Source organism: Helicoverpa armigera, chromosome 16, assembly GCF_030705265.1.
Source record: "Helicoverpa armigera isolate CAAS_96S chromosome 16, ASM3070526v1, whole genome shotgun sequence".
NCBI classification, from domain to species: Eukaryota; Metazoa; Arthropoda; class Insecta; order Lepidoptera; family Noctuidae; genus Helicoverpa; species Helicoverpa armigera.
In genome coordinates, this window is record NC_087135.1 from 5190378 (window position 1) to 5208060 (window position 17683).

Consider the following 17683-nt stretch of genomic DNA (forward strand, 5'->3'; position numbering starts at 1 on the left):
TCATTAGTATTTCTGTATTACATTACAATGGAAGTTCTTAAGTACTACATTTACCGGTCTTGTTTGTAGGTGGAAATCCGTCACGATACATATTCTGCTACTGTTGCTAACTTGAATAATTAATCTAACTATACTGAAAGCTTTTGAGAAATAATTATAGCTACCTTCAGAATACTCTAATGTATATTAAGTGATGTAATGTAGGAATAAATTAATGTAGGAGTAGTAAATTATCTAGAAACAGGCATGTTTATTATCATAAACACTAGGCGTATAAAATCCTTGGAGATGGCTGCTAAATATACATGTGTGACTATGGTACGCCTACAAGGTACATTTCTTCTTTTGTTTCTTTCATTTGTAAGAAAAAAACTGGAAATCAGTTTCAAGATAGACAAAACTTCTAGAAGGACTACCCAAAAGGCCTTCAAAAATAGTAACCAAAAATCCTAAAATAGTTACCATACAACATTCAATGTCAATGCTGTGGACGAAATGGACAGGACCGAAGCAAAGACGGCACGAATTGACAAAAACCCGTCGTATAAATGCGGGGTCTAGGTTGTATGAGGCGTACGTCTGAATGACGATTTCATGTTTATTTGCGTCGAAGGGGCTTTCTTACCTGTGACGAGAAAGCATGACTTTGAAGAGGAGCAACATGAATCTTTAACTTGGGTTTGGGCAAACAGTTTTATATTTTATGCCGTGTGTGCTAAGCTTTGTAACAATTTTGTGTGGGCTGCTACTTGAGTTAATTGGCAAATGGAAATAAATGTTTAATGCTAACTTTGGGTGTTGGTCTATTGTTATTTTTGCCAAACAATTAAGTTTTTTTTTTCAGGAATTCATCTGACTTGCTTTTGTTATTTTCAAATTATGTAGGGGTTGGCAAAAGAAGTAACTTAATCCATCAATGTTTTTTGTGTACTTTTGGGAGTCTTTGCCCAGACAGTAGTATTTACTTTATCGTGAAGTTAGCAACAACTAATGCCATAAAACTTCTAATCACGACGGTAACATTTACTTTTCTAAATCACAAAAGTAAATAGGGGGCACTGTTTAATTTTTGCCAAAAGAACTTCGGTGCTAAATTAGTTTCCGTTCAACTGTATACGTGATCGGATTGTATAATTACATTTTTCCCTTTCGAGGCAGGTTGCGGCCGAGATGCGTATCGTATCGATTCAGAGAGTTTTGCTAAATCGAACTAAGGCCACAACTCACGAAGTGGACTATCAAACTGCAGGAAAAAGGACAAAACAAAATGTATAAAGGAAATTGCTTCCACAAATCCACTCGTATCTTGAACAATAAACGTGGAACGGCCCGCCCTCCCTAATAGCAATGAAATCACGAAACCAAAACTGTCTCCCATGTCGGATACAGTTCGATCTGCGACTTAAGAATTTTATGGACTACCCTTCAATTGTCTCAAATGGCCAGCGATGATAGAGGTCGTGTAACTATTTGTTCGTATTTAAAATGTTGCTCTTTTTTTGGTTAGTTTGGTGGAGTTTGTTTACCCAATAAGGATTGTCAATCTGGTTGTTTACATTACACTCTTTAATAATTTAAAACGTGTGGAAAAACAAACTTTTTAAAATGTGTGCGTACATTAGACTCTACAAACAAATTATGTGTGCACATAGTATTAAATTAAAGTTCATGACTCGTCCGTAAATATCAAACTTATTTCTTACCATGTATTATTAAACGCTACATACGCGGTTAGTTTTAATTAACGAAAAATATTAACAATAACAGCTACACCAGTTCACATAATCTTTGGTTCCAACAAGGTGTACACACAACCACATATTTTTCCGCATTTTATAAGCTCGTTTGTACAGAACAGAACTCGCAATTTATTTTATTTCAAACAAGCGTAATAAAATTTACTTTCTATAACTTTGAACAACATATTATGCCATAGCGAACTTTTCTCTAGTACACTACGTATGTTATTTCCAGTTTAATCCGGTTCCAACTGCATACAAATAATGGAGTCTGTGCTTTATAAAAAACCTTTTAAAGGCAATTTTAATTTACAAAAGCATTTTTCATTTATAATGTTCTAGCATTATTTTAATTTTGTATTTACGTTGTATCATTTCAAAGTCAAGGATCAAGTAATATAATGTCAACACGTACAAAAAGGTTAATATTATGAATATCTAGTGAAAATCCGAAACCTTTTGATCCATTCAACACGATTAACTCAGTCAATCCATTGTAAAATATTCATGTATTTATATTATTACTTAATCACCATATGGCTCTAATCGAGATTACATTCAGATAAATTAATGAGACATCTGCATAAAAAATATTCAAACAAATAGAATACTAGATCTAGAAGTACATATGTGTATGTTTGCCTTATTAAAAATATATGAACAAATTCTGATAGTACAAATTGATATACCACATTTCTATCCAAGACATGACCTAAAACATTTCAACAAGAAAACATTCACCAAGAAATCCCGCCTTTCCTGGATCCTTGTAACATTTCTCCTACATTTTTATAAGGTCCGTGATATCAGTAACGATTGAGTGGCCGTAGGTAGCCGCTTAGAAAACATCTAGATTCGTGGCCAATATCGTTCAAAGGGTATGAACATCGAAGGCCGAATCTTTGGCTATAGAAAAAAATATGTTCTGATCCAATTCTGATATAATGCCAGCCTGTCATACATTATTTTTGTATACTTCAAGGCAGCTGTAGGTTAGTTTGTGTAAAAGGTATGTACCGTAGGTAGGCCTAAAGGCTTTTACCTCGGTATTGGAAAAAAGCTATCAGTGTGATGTAGGTTTCTTTTTTACTCGTCACGTGTAGGCAATTTTCTAATATATTTAAACGTCGGTGGCTAAAACTGTCAGTCTTGTACTCCGCCTTGCTTTTTCCTTTAATAGTTTCTCACGATTGGTAATACAAGTATACCCGCTCTAAGGAATTTTTCATTTTAAAATAGGTTCTACAATTACAAGACATGTGACATTTGCTGTAATTTCAGCAATTACTTGTCACGATGTTAGACAGGCATTAAATAATCTATGACACATACTGCTAAATTAATAGGAAATTTTCAATTAAAAGCAATTAGGTGCTAGCATACTCTAGTGTAAATAATTTGGTCATTTTTTACTGTCGATTTTTAAAGAATTAGAATGAGATTCTAAAACCTCAACATTTTTGTAAATATTTTAAATAACTTTCATTAATTTAAAAATTAAGTTAATAAATGGGGTATCTAAAGTCATTAATAGTTAATGGCATAGTTACACCTGCGTGATTAAGCCATTTACACAAAACAGTTCTCCTTTATAATTTAACATGACCAATGTATCGAACACGCATCGATATAAATTTTCTATGCTTATCGATTTTATATCAAACGGCGTTCAAATCCTTTTAAAACAGGTAAATTATATAATTTTTCTTACCCTGGGTGAGTTGGTGTGTGAATCGTTAAATTATGTAATTAGCTGGTATGTCCCATATCTAAATGAAAAGCTTAACAGTTTATCGTACCATTTAAGTTGTACACGGCAATTTTTAAGCTTTTTAGCTAATATAAAGACGGCTCGATACAATAAATGTAGGTATGTTCCATAAAATAGAAGTTCGCATCTGGTAATAAAAGTGCAAATTATTTGTTTAATAATTCTGACTTTGATACAGCCATTGAATGCACGCCGCCAGATTTCTCAGAAAAATATATTTTTCATATTATACTTTCGATTTTCACTGGAATATAACAAAGAAAGTCGGTGCCAATCAAGTTATTGGATGTCCAATGAAAGTAATCACAGAAAGTACTTTTATGACTTTTAATGTCAAGTATAATACGCAACGCAAAGTCACGTCTTCACGACCTTTTTCGTTTAAATAGATTATATTTAATGCTTCTTAAATTATGAAGAATACTACGCAAACATTTTTGCCTTTCATTGAAACTATGAAATGAATAGAGGTATAATGTATGTATCACTTTTTTAAATGATTGTAGGTAAATAATGGTACCTACATAGATAACATTGTTGGATATCGAAACGCATAATAAAATATTAAATGACAAACCATTGTCTGTAAACTTTGTGAAGCGTCTTGAAGTAGAAGTCACAGATACGAATATCGTAAGGAATTTAGCTGATGGATTTTAATATATTATTTTTCTACTATAACATTTCTAACAATATAAGGAAGAATAAATACATTATAATAATGTAGAAAATTGCCTGTCAGAACCACTACGGGGTGGTCAAAGGATAAAGAAAGAGGTTAGCATGAGAAAAATACAAAATTTCTTATTGCACGCTTAATTAATTTCTAGACTTTGTGAATATTAAACGATACTTTTACCGAGATAAGTGTGCCGCGAACTCAGCTAGTAATTTAACTTGATTAGTTAATTTTATTTAGTTAATTTAGTTATTATAAGATAAAACCTGAATAGTTAATAACTTGTAGTGAAGAATTGTAATCTTAGAATAAATTAATTTGTAAAAGCGATTGGAGATACCTATTTTAGCTTTTCAGTGGAATATTTTTAACCATAAATAAATAAATTAATTAATCTAGAAGTGTATAAGTTACGTTCGGTTCAATATTTATGGTTTATTTTTGGTACAGTTTAAAAAGAGTTAATTATTTAAGTGACAAATCAACATTAACAAAATAAATGAATATTTATGCAGTTTTCAGAACAATGTGACCTCTTTCTTTAGCAATTGTGTCTAAGTCATGGGCTTTTCCACGTAACTAATCATAGTCAACGTTTTTACCATTACACACGAAAACCAAATTATCATTCTATGACTTTCCAGACCCTCTTTTATATTATGATATGATGTAGGTAACACAATAAATATAAAGAGATTTTCACACAGCATTAGGTACTTGAAATTCATTCACACTTCAACATAACGGAATACAAATTGTCTACGGAGTTAATCGTACGTACGGATTCGATAATCTATTTCACTTGCCTTTCTGTTCAAAGGGAACTTAGTTCCCACTCTAGGAAATTGTTGCCTCACCGTGTCAGAAGTCTGCGAATAACTTTATGATTATAGTCTAGCCTGAAATATGTTAAGTAGGGCTGTATTTAATGAAACGTTTGAGGCAATTGTTTTGGAGTTGATTTCAGAAAGGAACATCTGGAGCTGAGGTTCTATAGACATTTTGAAACACCCACTCGATGTGCTTGGAGTCTACTTTTATTTTAAGGTGATTTATTGCCGTACTGGTATTATTTTTTCTTAGACATAATTCCCTCTATCTATATCAATATTATCATATTGCATGCAGAACCCAAGGAGTTAAATGCTCGGGAATGTCAAGCATTCAGATGTAGAGATATAGAAGCCCTTACGACGTATACGCTAGACTAACTCGCATTAATTTCTAGACCAATGACTCCCTTTATACATGTGCCTAACTGATGTTCCAACTACAGACATAAACGGCCAAAAGTTTGTCGGCAATGACAAGCCTTCATTCAAAACGAGCTCCCAAGATAGAAGCGACTTTATAAGTGAAATAATTATTCTGTCGCAAATTATAATTAATCCGAGAAGTGAGAAATGATATCCTAAAACAAAAAGCTGACAGTGGTTTTGTTGGACGGGCGAAGTGTCAAAGTTAAATTGAATATTATAGGGAATGATCTCAGGCAGACGAAGTTTCGTCGGGTCGCGCTGAGTAGTTAATCCAATGCCACAATTCACTTCAAGTTATTCTGGAACAATTGGCTGTTACTTGCATTGCTTATTCATTGTTAATCGAACGCTCAGACTATTTATGTTATTCTCGTGCACCAGTCCGTCTTCTAAACTGCTCGGTGAATCAGGAACTACAAGTTGCAGTTCAACTGAAAGTACTTTATCTTCAACTTGGTAGAAAGACTTACACTTTAATGATCAGATTCGTCGGGCGTTTTCTTGGCCAATTGCAAAGTTCCGTTTTGTTTGAGAAAATTAGGCAAGGATTTATTGGATACAAAAGTTCCTTCTTGTTTTTGTGAATTTTGTCTACAGAATTATTCTTCAGTTCTACTTCTTTATGAGACATTTCACAACCTTTTGTTTTCGCTTTAAAGAGAATTTTTAAACCGTGTTGAATCTGTAGACTATTTTGAGTTGACGTCCAATATTTGTAGTACATGACAATAGAACGCAACAGATATTGGGCGATCTATTGGCAGGCCAGCAAGCTGTCGCCTCTAATAGCTTGGATCGGAGATAAGGTATCTTGAAACCACTCACGTCGCTCTGGGCGGGTTCGGTGCCAACATAAGCCAGTGCTACAGTTGAGTGTTTGCAGTTCAGGAAATCGGTCGGTATAGACCAAGTCGTTAAAGTTGCTGGCGTCGTAAATCTACACTGTCGAAAAAAAGATAGCTTACCAATTTTTATTGAGGTTTAAGTTATTAAGAATAAAAAGAATACCTTGTTCGACACAATATTATTTTGATACAATGTTGCATCGTCGTGTGTGATCTTCGGCTCTATAAATAAACTTGCATTCTTATAAAAATAGGCTCTCATTTGATTATTATGTATTCATTCTGGTCAATACTGTAAAAAAATAATGGTAGAATTGTTATTTTTAACTGCAATTATCTACTAAGCAGAATTCCAGTAAAAACTCCCCTTCAATACTATTTAGAAAACAACTCACAAAATTCACACCCACTCACCACGTCTAAAAATAACCCGAAAAATATTAAAAAGCAATCAAACAAAAATGCGAAACAATTCGACAAATCGCTCAGGCAATTTGTGCAGCCGATATAAAAGTTGAATAAGATGTGGTATCATAGATTAAATAATCGACGTCTGATTCCGGAGGCTGGCCACGTCCAATTAGGGTCGAGGTCCCCTGAGAGTACGTGGGATCATATCGTGAGAGCGCTCCTATACGTGTTGTGTTTTGATGTAAGCTTTTAGATTTTTCGTTCGTTATTTAATTTTAAAAATGTTCGCGATGTTTTTGTTGTTGTTTGTGTCAGATGTTCGGTGTTGTTTTTTTGTTTTTTTAAAGGCTGTCTCTCCCTTAAGGCCTGCCAGTGTCGTGTGCAAAAAAACAGCTGTCAGTGTGAATGATAGGAACCGTACTTCATGAGACATGACTAGGGAACGCTTGCTAGACTGACCGCAAACCTCTACGTCAACATATGACCTTTAAAGGAACCTAAATATTCGTAACATTTAAAATAGGAACGCTAAATTATCAGCTGTAAATTGTTGGTTTATGTCTTGTTTCAATATAACATGTCATTATTTGATACGTCTATTTTAGTGTCTAATTATATAGTGTAAATATCTAAAGCCAGCCTATAATAACATGGAAATGTAAAATTTTCTATATTGAGGTTTGTTTACTCCTTAATTAAAAACAAGGTAAATGTAAAATAATTCCGGAGGACCGTTATTTCTTCCAAAACCTTTACATATTTATCTTGGAGCTAACTAATGAATACATAAAATTTTGATGCGAACAAAAGAGTCCTTTGCCGTTGACGTCCCCATAAACACGACAAAGTATTTCGAACGTAAAAGTAGGTAACGTGGGTCCCGACTCGAAACCAAATTCAAAGTGACAGGATTACTGGAGCATTTCGAACTGGTTCTAGAGAGTAAAGAGCTTTGCTCTCCTTTCCACCGTCACATGCCTACTTGGCTGGCATAAACTGCGCAACAAACTGTTAAGCTTATTGCTACTGTGCTCCACAATGATATGTACCTACAGTACCTACACAACGTCTTGTCAATTTATCGTCAACTCATTATTTTTAACAGAATTCAATAGAATCTTTTTATTCCTGTGTAAATTGCTTGGCGTTGTTACTAAAAAATAATTAACGAATGAATTTATGAGGCGTATTTATAGGGACCTATTAGTATTCAACTTTTCGCAGCAGGAGGGGTGGCTTACAATTGCGTGCAAAGCTTAAAAATAAACATTAAAATCGTTGCTTACATTTAAAATCATTTAAAAATCAAAGCGGCTAGCATTTGCAGCCCCTCTCGTTACGAAACTCATTACAAGACTCCAAATAAGAAGTCGTAAAGTAACCTTTCTTCAGAGGCCATTACGCTATGCCAAATGATATTTTGTCTCCTTACCTAGGGTCGTTTACATGGGGCGCGCGGGTCTCACTGCAAACACGACCCGAATTTAATCTCTGCACTGCTTTATCTTTGAGCCAATGAGAAGAAAACTTTATTTTGTGCGTAAACAAGGGTAATCGGCTCCTTTTTCCACACAGACGGTTACGCGGCGAATGATATTGAACGGGCAGGTGGCGTTGTCTGGAATACGTTAAGAGATGCCAAAGTAGCCCCTTGTGGACGTGAGAGGGTAAGCCACAAATCGAATAAATCGCCTAATGTGGACAGAGACCGCTATTGATTTACGTGATCGTAAATATTAACAGAATTCGCCCCTATTATCGTGGTCAGTTTTGCAGCGAGTACAGTTTTAGAGTAAACAGCATCCAGTCAGACTGATTGATCAACGTTTTAAGCACTTGATCAGGTATTGCATAGAGATTTCAATTGGATTTTTGTTCATAATTGTTTGTGCGCGTTACTGAAAAGCTTCGATTAACTAAAAAACATTATCTCATTGTATGTACGAGTATGTATCTACGTACAGTCTTATGAACTAAGCTCATTGTATGAACTGTACCTTAAATACTAAGGAAAAGTAATAAAAGAAAAACAAAAGGAAAAAAGTCTAAATCAGTACCTACGTACAGTCAACTTGAAAAAAAAACATAAGACGCTCAACGCTCATAATAATACTATTATATCCTATTTCAGGAATACGAGACACAAAAAAATAAATTCATCCAAAGTACATTTCATAAGTCTTCACTAACAACGTGATAATATTACATGAAACAAGGAAAATATCGTGTATCAAGAATCGTACGTATATAGGTAGGTTATTATAATACCTTTTCGTATATTAACCTTATTTGCTATGCTAGCCTGGTAGCACCATAATTGTATCATGGCGGTCCCTATGTTATGTGTAGTCGTTATAGCTGACCAGTGACAACTTTATTACTTGTAGACTAACTATAAAGCATCCTATCTTTTTAATCGACTTCAGATAAAGATAAAGCTTCTTTTCTTTTTAAAACTTTTTTCAAAACGATCTTCAAAGTTTTTCGATGTTAAAAAAATCAGTTCAATTGAGAAATTAATCAAAAGATTGGTTAATAAAATACACAGAACATACATGATATTATCAGCTTATTCTTTTTAGTTTAGTAAATCTAAATTTATCTTGAATTATGCCATTCTAAAGTGAGATAAGGACCCATATTATCCGAAGCAATCAATGAACATAGGGGTATCTGACGTAAGTTGACCTAATAAGCAATTTCTAATAAAAGGTTATTCTAACAGAAATAATCTCCTATTTGACCAATAGGTGATAGCATAAAGGTCGTATCCAATAGGTACAATATTTTCATCTTATATTAAGAATTAAGACTAAGTACCTAATAATATATCGATACACTACATTGACTTTCTTACGACTATCGCAAATAAAGGTATTCACGCCAAGATTATTGATTTGAATATTTAACCAAAACTGGCTAGAACTCTAAAGCATTCTCAAAAAAGAAATTCAATCACTTTTATTTAAATTGTTTTCTTGACGAAATACCTATGTCTGTCGTGAAAATATAATGTAAAACCACTTACATGGCACGGAGCTAAGTCGATGAAAAATTCACCTCATTTTATAGCTTCGCTTTGATGTAAACAGATGTTTTCACATCGAGGATTTGGGATTAACAAGATTTTTTCTTTTTTTTCTTTTGTTGCCGGCCAGCGTTGAAACGGATGCGATCGCGAGAAGTATTTCGAAAATCGTATCATCGGAACAGACATGAATATGATTATTCAAATATGGTGGGATTTACAGTCTAAATACGAATGTTGGAGGCAGCATGTGAATGTGAATTCGTTGCTTTGTGTCTGTTGAAAGGCCTTTACGTGGAATTGTTTTGTATGAACCATGTTTAACAAACAGAGATGTAATAAGTAGGTTAAATGTATCAGCATGATTTGAGTAAACAATTTAAGTATTTTATTAGGTACTATACCTAGTTGTAATTAAACTTTTGCAGAATAGCAGGTGCAGTAAGATAAATCATATCACGCATTTTTTACAGCAAACGGATTTTTAAAGAATGAAACATACTGACCTTAAAAACAAATATTAAAAAAGATACACCAGATAAATAAATGATGATCTGAGATCACTTAAATCCATAAAGTTTTATAATTCAAAATCAATAAAAAACAAGCATAAGGTTTTAAAAGTTGATAAAAACAAAAGTTAGTTCGAATAAATAGCGATAAATACTAACTTGTCGCTTAAAAGAAAAACAGTTTGCATATTGATATTTAACCGTTTTATATGCGACGTTATCCATAGACTTTTATGTGATCCCGTTTGAGGCATTTTATTGAATATCGGAAACGTATTTGGGGTTGAAATGAGATCTCACCATATTGTTTTTAGATGCCTCTTTATCTCTTCGTTTTGAAGTTCGACAGTGATTTATTTTGTCTCTCTATGAACCAAATAACAATTCAAAATGGATTCCTTGTCGCTTTGTGCGTCAACAAAATTGGCGTTAGTGACACTGAATTGTCTATTGTCTAGCTAAATGTATTCAAATTGGTTTGTGTTAGCCTTTGATCGTGAAACAGGTGTGAAAGCTAAAACCGAAAAACAAAAACAATATCACACTTCAAGCTAACTACGGAATTATTTTTATAAATATACAGGTAAATTAAACGGATAATAAAATGGAATCTTTTATAAGCATATTTACATCGGAAAGTTTTTTGAGGAAAATAATATCATTTCATTTTCCCCACAAATTACGACGCTTATTTTAAATCGAAACAAAAATATTAATTTAGATCTTTAACACACGGAATTATCTCTACATATCCAAATTGAAAATAATTACACCACAAGACATTCTATATGACCTCATTCGGACAGTAATCGTGGTAAAACACACATTTCTCCTAATCTCGGCTAATGAAGTTGCGTAGACGCTTACAACAAATAAGCGAGTCTATTCAGTTGTTATTGTGCGACGGACAACTGGTAACTCGTGTAAAGGACGTTAATCATCGCAGTGACCCCGGGGAGCTGTTCGCAAAGATTCCGACCTTCATTTCCTCACAACATTACTCCATCCAACTTCCAAAGCATCAGACAATAACGTCTCCAACGAAATGATAAAACGTTCTCGTCACTAAGTATATTAACCGAAAAATAAATGCCTTTTTTATATGCGGTTTTAATTTGGAGGGAGATTTATTATTCTTATCTTTTCGCTCATTTTCACTTAAGGGTAAGCTGGACTGCAATTGTGGTCGAATTAAAAAAAAGCATTTTATTGTTCCTACCGAATGTTTGGTAGTAAATTTTAAGTAGTGCATAAATAGGGAGGGAATTTTGGCGCGAAGCCTAAAGGCACGGATCCATTATTACCCGTTACATCTTAGTTGTTCCTTACCACTAAACGTGAGATCTGGAACAGCTGTTTTACTTAACACCGTCTTGTCGGTAATACGAATAATTTGAACAGGGAATATTTTAAAGAGATTTTGCTGCTTACTATATTTTCTTATGTGGCTAGAAAATTCGGACTGTTGTTGTAAGCACAAAAAATATATCATGTCATGTATTTACATACTCGTATATCTCTCTCGTGACACATAAAAATACAGGCGCAAAAATACAACTTTTGAGCAAACAAAGAACATAGGTTTATTTTTTATTTTATAAATATAAAATGCAGGCTTGCACATTTATTGGTCAGTTAGTTGCTGCAGTTTTGGTCATGTCATGTCGTCAATCGACCATGGGGCGCGCGTCATTTGTTTTAGTGTCACAAATCGTCCCCCCACCGGCTCGGGGACCCTCGGTAAACAAAACAGAGTGTTTCTAAACAAAAATTGTATATTTTCAAACTGGGGGTAGGTAAAGTTACTGGTACCAACGTTTTTTATGCTTTTAGACGGTTTTTCCTCCATGATGTTAAAAAGAAACGCAAAAGATACTGTATTTGAAGAAAATACAGGTTGTATCTATTTTTGAACTAAATATTGCCGAAAATAAATTAGGAACTACATTTTCTCCATGATAGCATTACACTACAAAATATACGTAGTAACAACTGAACTTTGGATTACGCTTCATAAAATCAACGTCGTCTTTCTCAACCCTAAAGTGTGACTTTGTATTCATATCGAATGTCCAAATTAAGGCGAACAGAAGTGAAGTGGCCATATCTTTTACGCGAACACTCAATATCAACTTAAAACAATGTAAGCAAAATGTGAAAGCGAAGCATGAAATTACCCAGAACAGTACAAATGTAATTAAAGTTAACCGTTAAACTCAGGCATTGTCGTAAAAGTTAAGTAAAAGCCCCACCGAATCTTTGTTAGATTTACGTTTTATGATTCCAAAAAGAAAGGAGGCGAGAACATTTTAATATTGCTAATGATAAAATTAACCTTTTTTTTCATCTAGTTCTAGAAAACTGTACAGATACAAAAATATAATTTTAATTTTGTGCGATGTCATATTTTAATAAAATTTTAACTCATAAGAAAACTGACATATCATAAGTTTAATTGATGACTTCAAAATTCAATTTTAATAAAAAAAAACGCTATCATCGATACGAATAAAATACAATAGAACTTTTTCATCATTTAATTTAAAAAAGAAACCATGAAATAATAAATGAATTTAAAAATAAAAAATCTAAAAAAGAACGTCAACACAGTTAACACCCTGTACGCATTTCGGATGCGGACAGCATAAAACGTCGGAACGTGTCCGTATGAGTCCGGCCATTCGTCGGCGACATGTTACCATCTATAGTTTTAATTGGCAGCAGTAGATCTATGCCTGCAGGCAGCAGACGTTGTGAGGCAGTGTGGGACAAGTTCATAGTGGATAGATGGCGATGCGTCATGTTGATGAATTTGCTTTGTTATACTGATTTGGGTCATGTTGTGCGTAGACGTGTAGTCCTGGTTTGTACTGACAGACCTAACTGTCAGTGTTGTAGTGAATAGTAACGTAGGTTGTGATCGATAGTGTATGAATGCCAATCAAGTTTCTGAGAACTTGAGTTTGGGATAGTTTGACTTTATTATGTAGGCTTTAAGTGTTTGAAATGTACGAGTTTGTTGGCGTTACGAAAAGATTTTAGAAGGTACAGAAGTTCGGTTGTGACAAGAAAGATATCTATACGAACTAATTTCTTTCTCTTATCTTAGCAAAATTTATGGGCTTATCTCAAATAGTTTGCATGATACATACCCATTTTTTATTTTCGATTTTATTTAGTTAGAGGTCAAGTTTCATGGTTTGAACTTGGACCATACAATGCGGTTCTGTGCTCGAAATTGGGCGTATTTGATTCGTTTTGTACGGGTCTGTGGGAACAACCGGTACAATATAGAAGATGAACAAAGCAATCCTTAATGAATTTAGTCGCATATTAATACTATTTCGTCAACAACATCACGTTTTGCTAACATAAACCACATTTTGCTGGCTTATAATTGTTTATTTTTTCGTAGGTATGTGTTATTATTGCATTCTATTTAAAAAGTTAGGTTGAAGTCGGAAGAAGTAATCAGTGTAAAACGCTTTTGACTCGCGTTTACAGTGGTCATAACTAAGCAGAAAATTCCACTGAATATAGTGGGAAAAGTAAGGGAGTTTTGAAAAAACTTTTTTGGAACACAATTTACTTTTATTTTAGACATATCTGTAAAACGGAAAACATATTGTACACATTCTTTAATTAAATATCAAACGCAGTATGAATTAAAAGTATCATTTTAAAAGGACGTTCACCTTTTCAATTTGTTGTTTTACGGTAGTAAACTCATTCAGAACCTTAAGAAAAACAAATGACATCGAATTCCTCATGGATTTGCAGTGGAATTGTAACATTGACGCACACAGACACACAATCATACGTTTGTACAAGTAAAGTTGCACACATCAAAGAAATGTTTGTTTGTGTAAATCAATGAAGAATTTTATGTGCCAACGTTTTTGCGCTTCAGTAATTACCTGAAACACTGCAAAAAGAATGCGTCTTCGTGTTTTATATGCCGACTGCGAGCTCTTAATTGTACCTTCGTTTCGTGACTGGCTTTCTGAGTTGTTTATACCTTGTTTCAGTTATTTAGTTGATTACTCTTACCATTTCATTTATAAATTACGTTCCATGTAAATAAATTCTTTTACAAACTTTTCATAAACAAACGTCCTAATAACACGCAAAATATATTTACTGCGATGTTCATATTTTAGGGTGAGAAATCTGTCACTTACAAACTCTGAATAATAAACTGGATCCCTTGAGTTTTAATTATTGTCGTGATTTACTGTCAGTGAAAACCAAACAACGAAGAACAATTCCGAATCCATTCAATTATTCAAACTTTTAATTAATATTAATAGGAGCTCTCACTTTCAAAAGAAAGAATACTGAAGGCAAAGATAAAAACTCCTTAGAAATCCGCGTTACCCGCAGCTGTGGACTGTAAATTAATGCGAAAACAATAAAGCGTCGTACCGGGACAGTCCGAAAATAGACAGCCGAGAGCTACGAATAAAAATTAATTCCAAATGGTTATTAGTGCCCGCGAACAAAAGTAGGTTGGATGTTGCTGGTGTGGGTGAGCAAGCCCGTAATAAACGTCACGACAAGAGAGATAGGAAATTAAACGAAACTAAAGAGAAGTCAGTCGTAGGGGAGAACTTTAGGGGAGACGGTTCACGGCTTTAAGTTAAAAAAAAAAAACTAAATTAAGACTGGGTGCCCGATTCTGTTTACCCTCTGTGAGCGACAGGTTAGAACCTCCTTTATTTTTATGTTCATTTCTACTGTTGCAGTTTTACAAATTAGATACGTGTTTGAAGTGAATTCGTTTGGAAAATTGCCGCTTCAAATTTTCTTTTAAGCATTAGTTTTTCCGCTCCGTGTACACGTTATTTTTCATCTCAGTATTTTTTTTTTTTAATACAGTACTTTAAAATACTTTTTGAACAGTCATAGTCAGTTGCACCATTTGACTTACCGATAACCAGCCGTATACTTGCCAACCATTGGTCAAATCGCCGATTTGAAAAGTGAAAATGGTTCGGTTGTCGTTATTAATTAAACGGTGCAACTAACGGTCAGTATTCTAAGAGATCTTGAATAATGTCTATCACTTACCTTTAGGCAATGGTTCTATGACAACTTTAACAGCGTGGACGGCTCCCAACCCTATGAGGATCCACACAAAAGCCATGGTGCTTCGAACCGAACGCGTCAGAGCGTCCATCTTCGTTCTACTTCAGCCTATGTGGTGCACATCGCCGGCGTGTCCTGTAGAAAGAAAATAAGAATATTGGTATTTAGGACTAACATGAATGTATATTGAAAAGTATAAGAGGTATAATAAGTATTTTTTATTTTATATGTATGTGGATGTTGAAGTTGTATGTAAGGGTGAGCGACTTTCATTTGTGATTTTTTTTTTGTCATGACGGACAATTCCGGGAATATAATTTTGTAAATGCTTCGGTATTAAAGAAAACTATTTTATTTTTTTGTTTTTTTTTTTGCAATAAAGGCAAGAGTCTATAAAACACAAAGCAAAAGAACGCTCTCTTCGAAATATAAAATTTTATATTATTTTGCAAAATAAATTGAATAAGTCACGAACGTGAAATAAAACATTATCGCATCAAAGGCGGTATCAGACGCAGTTCAATGTTATATTGACAAAATCCAATCCAACTCGCAAATCCAATCCTTCAACTTCTGAAGTGAGTTCTCCTAATATCTAGCGCCTTTGCATTTATGAATAATAACTGGAAAAAGTTAAACTCACAAATCCTACTCCATCTGAATATTGTACGATTCGGAAGATAACGCGCCAAAGGAAAGAGGATTCTCTTTTTTTATAAAATACCGCTCGGTGTTTATTCTCCAACGACAAAGTTTGTAAGGTGGATTAAAATTGTTATAAACCTAGATGGAGTTTTATATCTTTGCGGATTTATTACAGAATTTTGCATTCACCTTTGTTTGGTGCGATCCAAATCAATTTGATGTCACAATAGCACGTAAATTAGCTTTTTGAGATTGAACGAGATCTGCTAAAATAAGATAGTATAAGATTACGAGCGACTTATTCGAGATCACCCCAATCAGTGTTCATTGATATGCAAATAAATAGATATTTATTTACTGAATCCTCTTACTAATTATTTCTGTGAAGAACCAAAAGTTCTCAGTAAAACACGCTTGTCATTCACGGTATTAACGGTGTAAACTGACAAACAATATTAACACAACAGGCCACTTCACTAGACAATAAAACCTGCTTTAATACTGGCCGGTTAACAATGGATCATTTTCCACGTAACGCCATAAAATTGACCCGTGGACAAATCACTTCATAGTTACATACACAGTCAAACGTATCGTTGTTTGCACCCTTTGAAAAGAGACTCACTCATTCACACTATCGTTTTCGGGGAAAAGCAATTCTGAGCGCGTTTTTTATTTGAACGCCGTAAGCCGAATGTAGTGGACGCTTCACGTCTGTTCAGAGATTCGATTAACTGTCACGTCTATCGCTTTGGGGTGAAGTATGTAATTTTTTTTTCTACAGGTGAGACCTAAGGCGTTTTGTACATGGAGGTTAGGTAAGGCAACCTTTTTAAAAATTTGTACATGTTAAAGTTGCTATAAGTAGGCCCATTAAATAAATAAAAAAGTTAGTTGCCAGTTGGCAGTTGTTCTATGTGGAAAGCGCCTAAGATGCGTAACCTTTAGTATATATCAGGACAGACAGGTATATGGGATTTGGCGTTTGAAAATAGTTTATAAAATAAAGTACAAAATTCAATTTAAGTTCGGAGATTTTTTGCTTAGAAAATTCAAGCTGGTTTTTCTATTGAATTGGCTTTGCTTACAAAAACATTATTTATTGAATTATTCATTGGCATGAAGTTCTTTTACGAAATTATATTTTAGTTAAAAGTTAATAGGCTTAACATAATGCTGAGTAACCTGTTTCATATTCGAAAAATAATTTCAAAGTTACATGCAATTCAGTAATCACTAGTCAACATGCAAATCGTATTTAGAAGTTTATTTTAAGGCTGCATCTTTGAAAAGTTTTAGAATATCAATAATGACCTTGACTACCTTGGTTATTTATTACGTAGACTTATTGAAGAAGTCAAGAATTAATCCAAACAAAAAGTCGAAAAACAATCAGGTTAAATTAGCAGACAATCCCTAGACACTCAAATCAAGTGCAAAAATATTGGCACACTTTATTTAAGACCAACATTTTTATTCGGTCTTAGTACTAAAATATTTGACTTTGTTTTTCTAGTACACAGTCCTGAACAAATAAAAACCTTCTCTAATGAGTTGCTCTAGCAAGTGAGAAATTACTTTTCTTTTTTGTTGTAAGTAGGTATAAATATTTTTTTATGAATTCTCTCGAAGTACAAATGGGTACATTATATTTGATTATTGTTTAGTGGCCAGTTAGTTTACAAGCAATTAACGAAATCAATATT

General features: G+C 33.8%; 1 protein-coding gene across 4 annotated transcripts in view; it reads right to left on the reverse strand.

Annotated features, from left to right (window-relative positions):
• The window catches only part of LOC110384536 (semaphorin-2A), a 284393-nt gene that overhangs the window by 109895 nt on the left and 156815 nt on the right, over nucleotides 1-17683 (reverse strand). For all 4 annotated transcript variants that reach the window (XM_049844508.2, XM_021345848.3, XM_049844507.2 and 1 more), the window contains one exon: nucleotides 15315-15467. In XM_049844508.2, the coding sequence (XP_049700465.1) occupies nucleotides 15315-15423 (109 nt within the window). In that variant the 5' untranslated portion in view covers nucleotides 15424-15467. The remainder of the gene's footprint in view (nucleotides 1-15314; nucleotides 15468-17683) is intronic.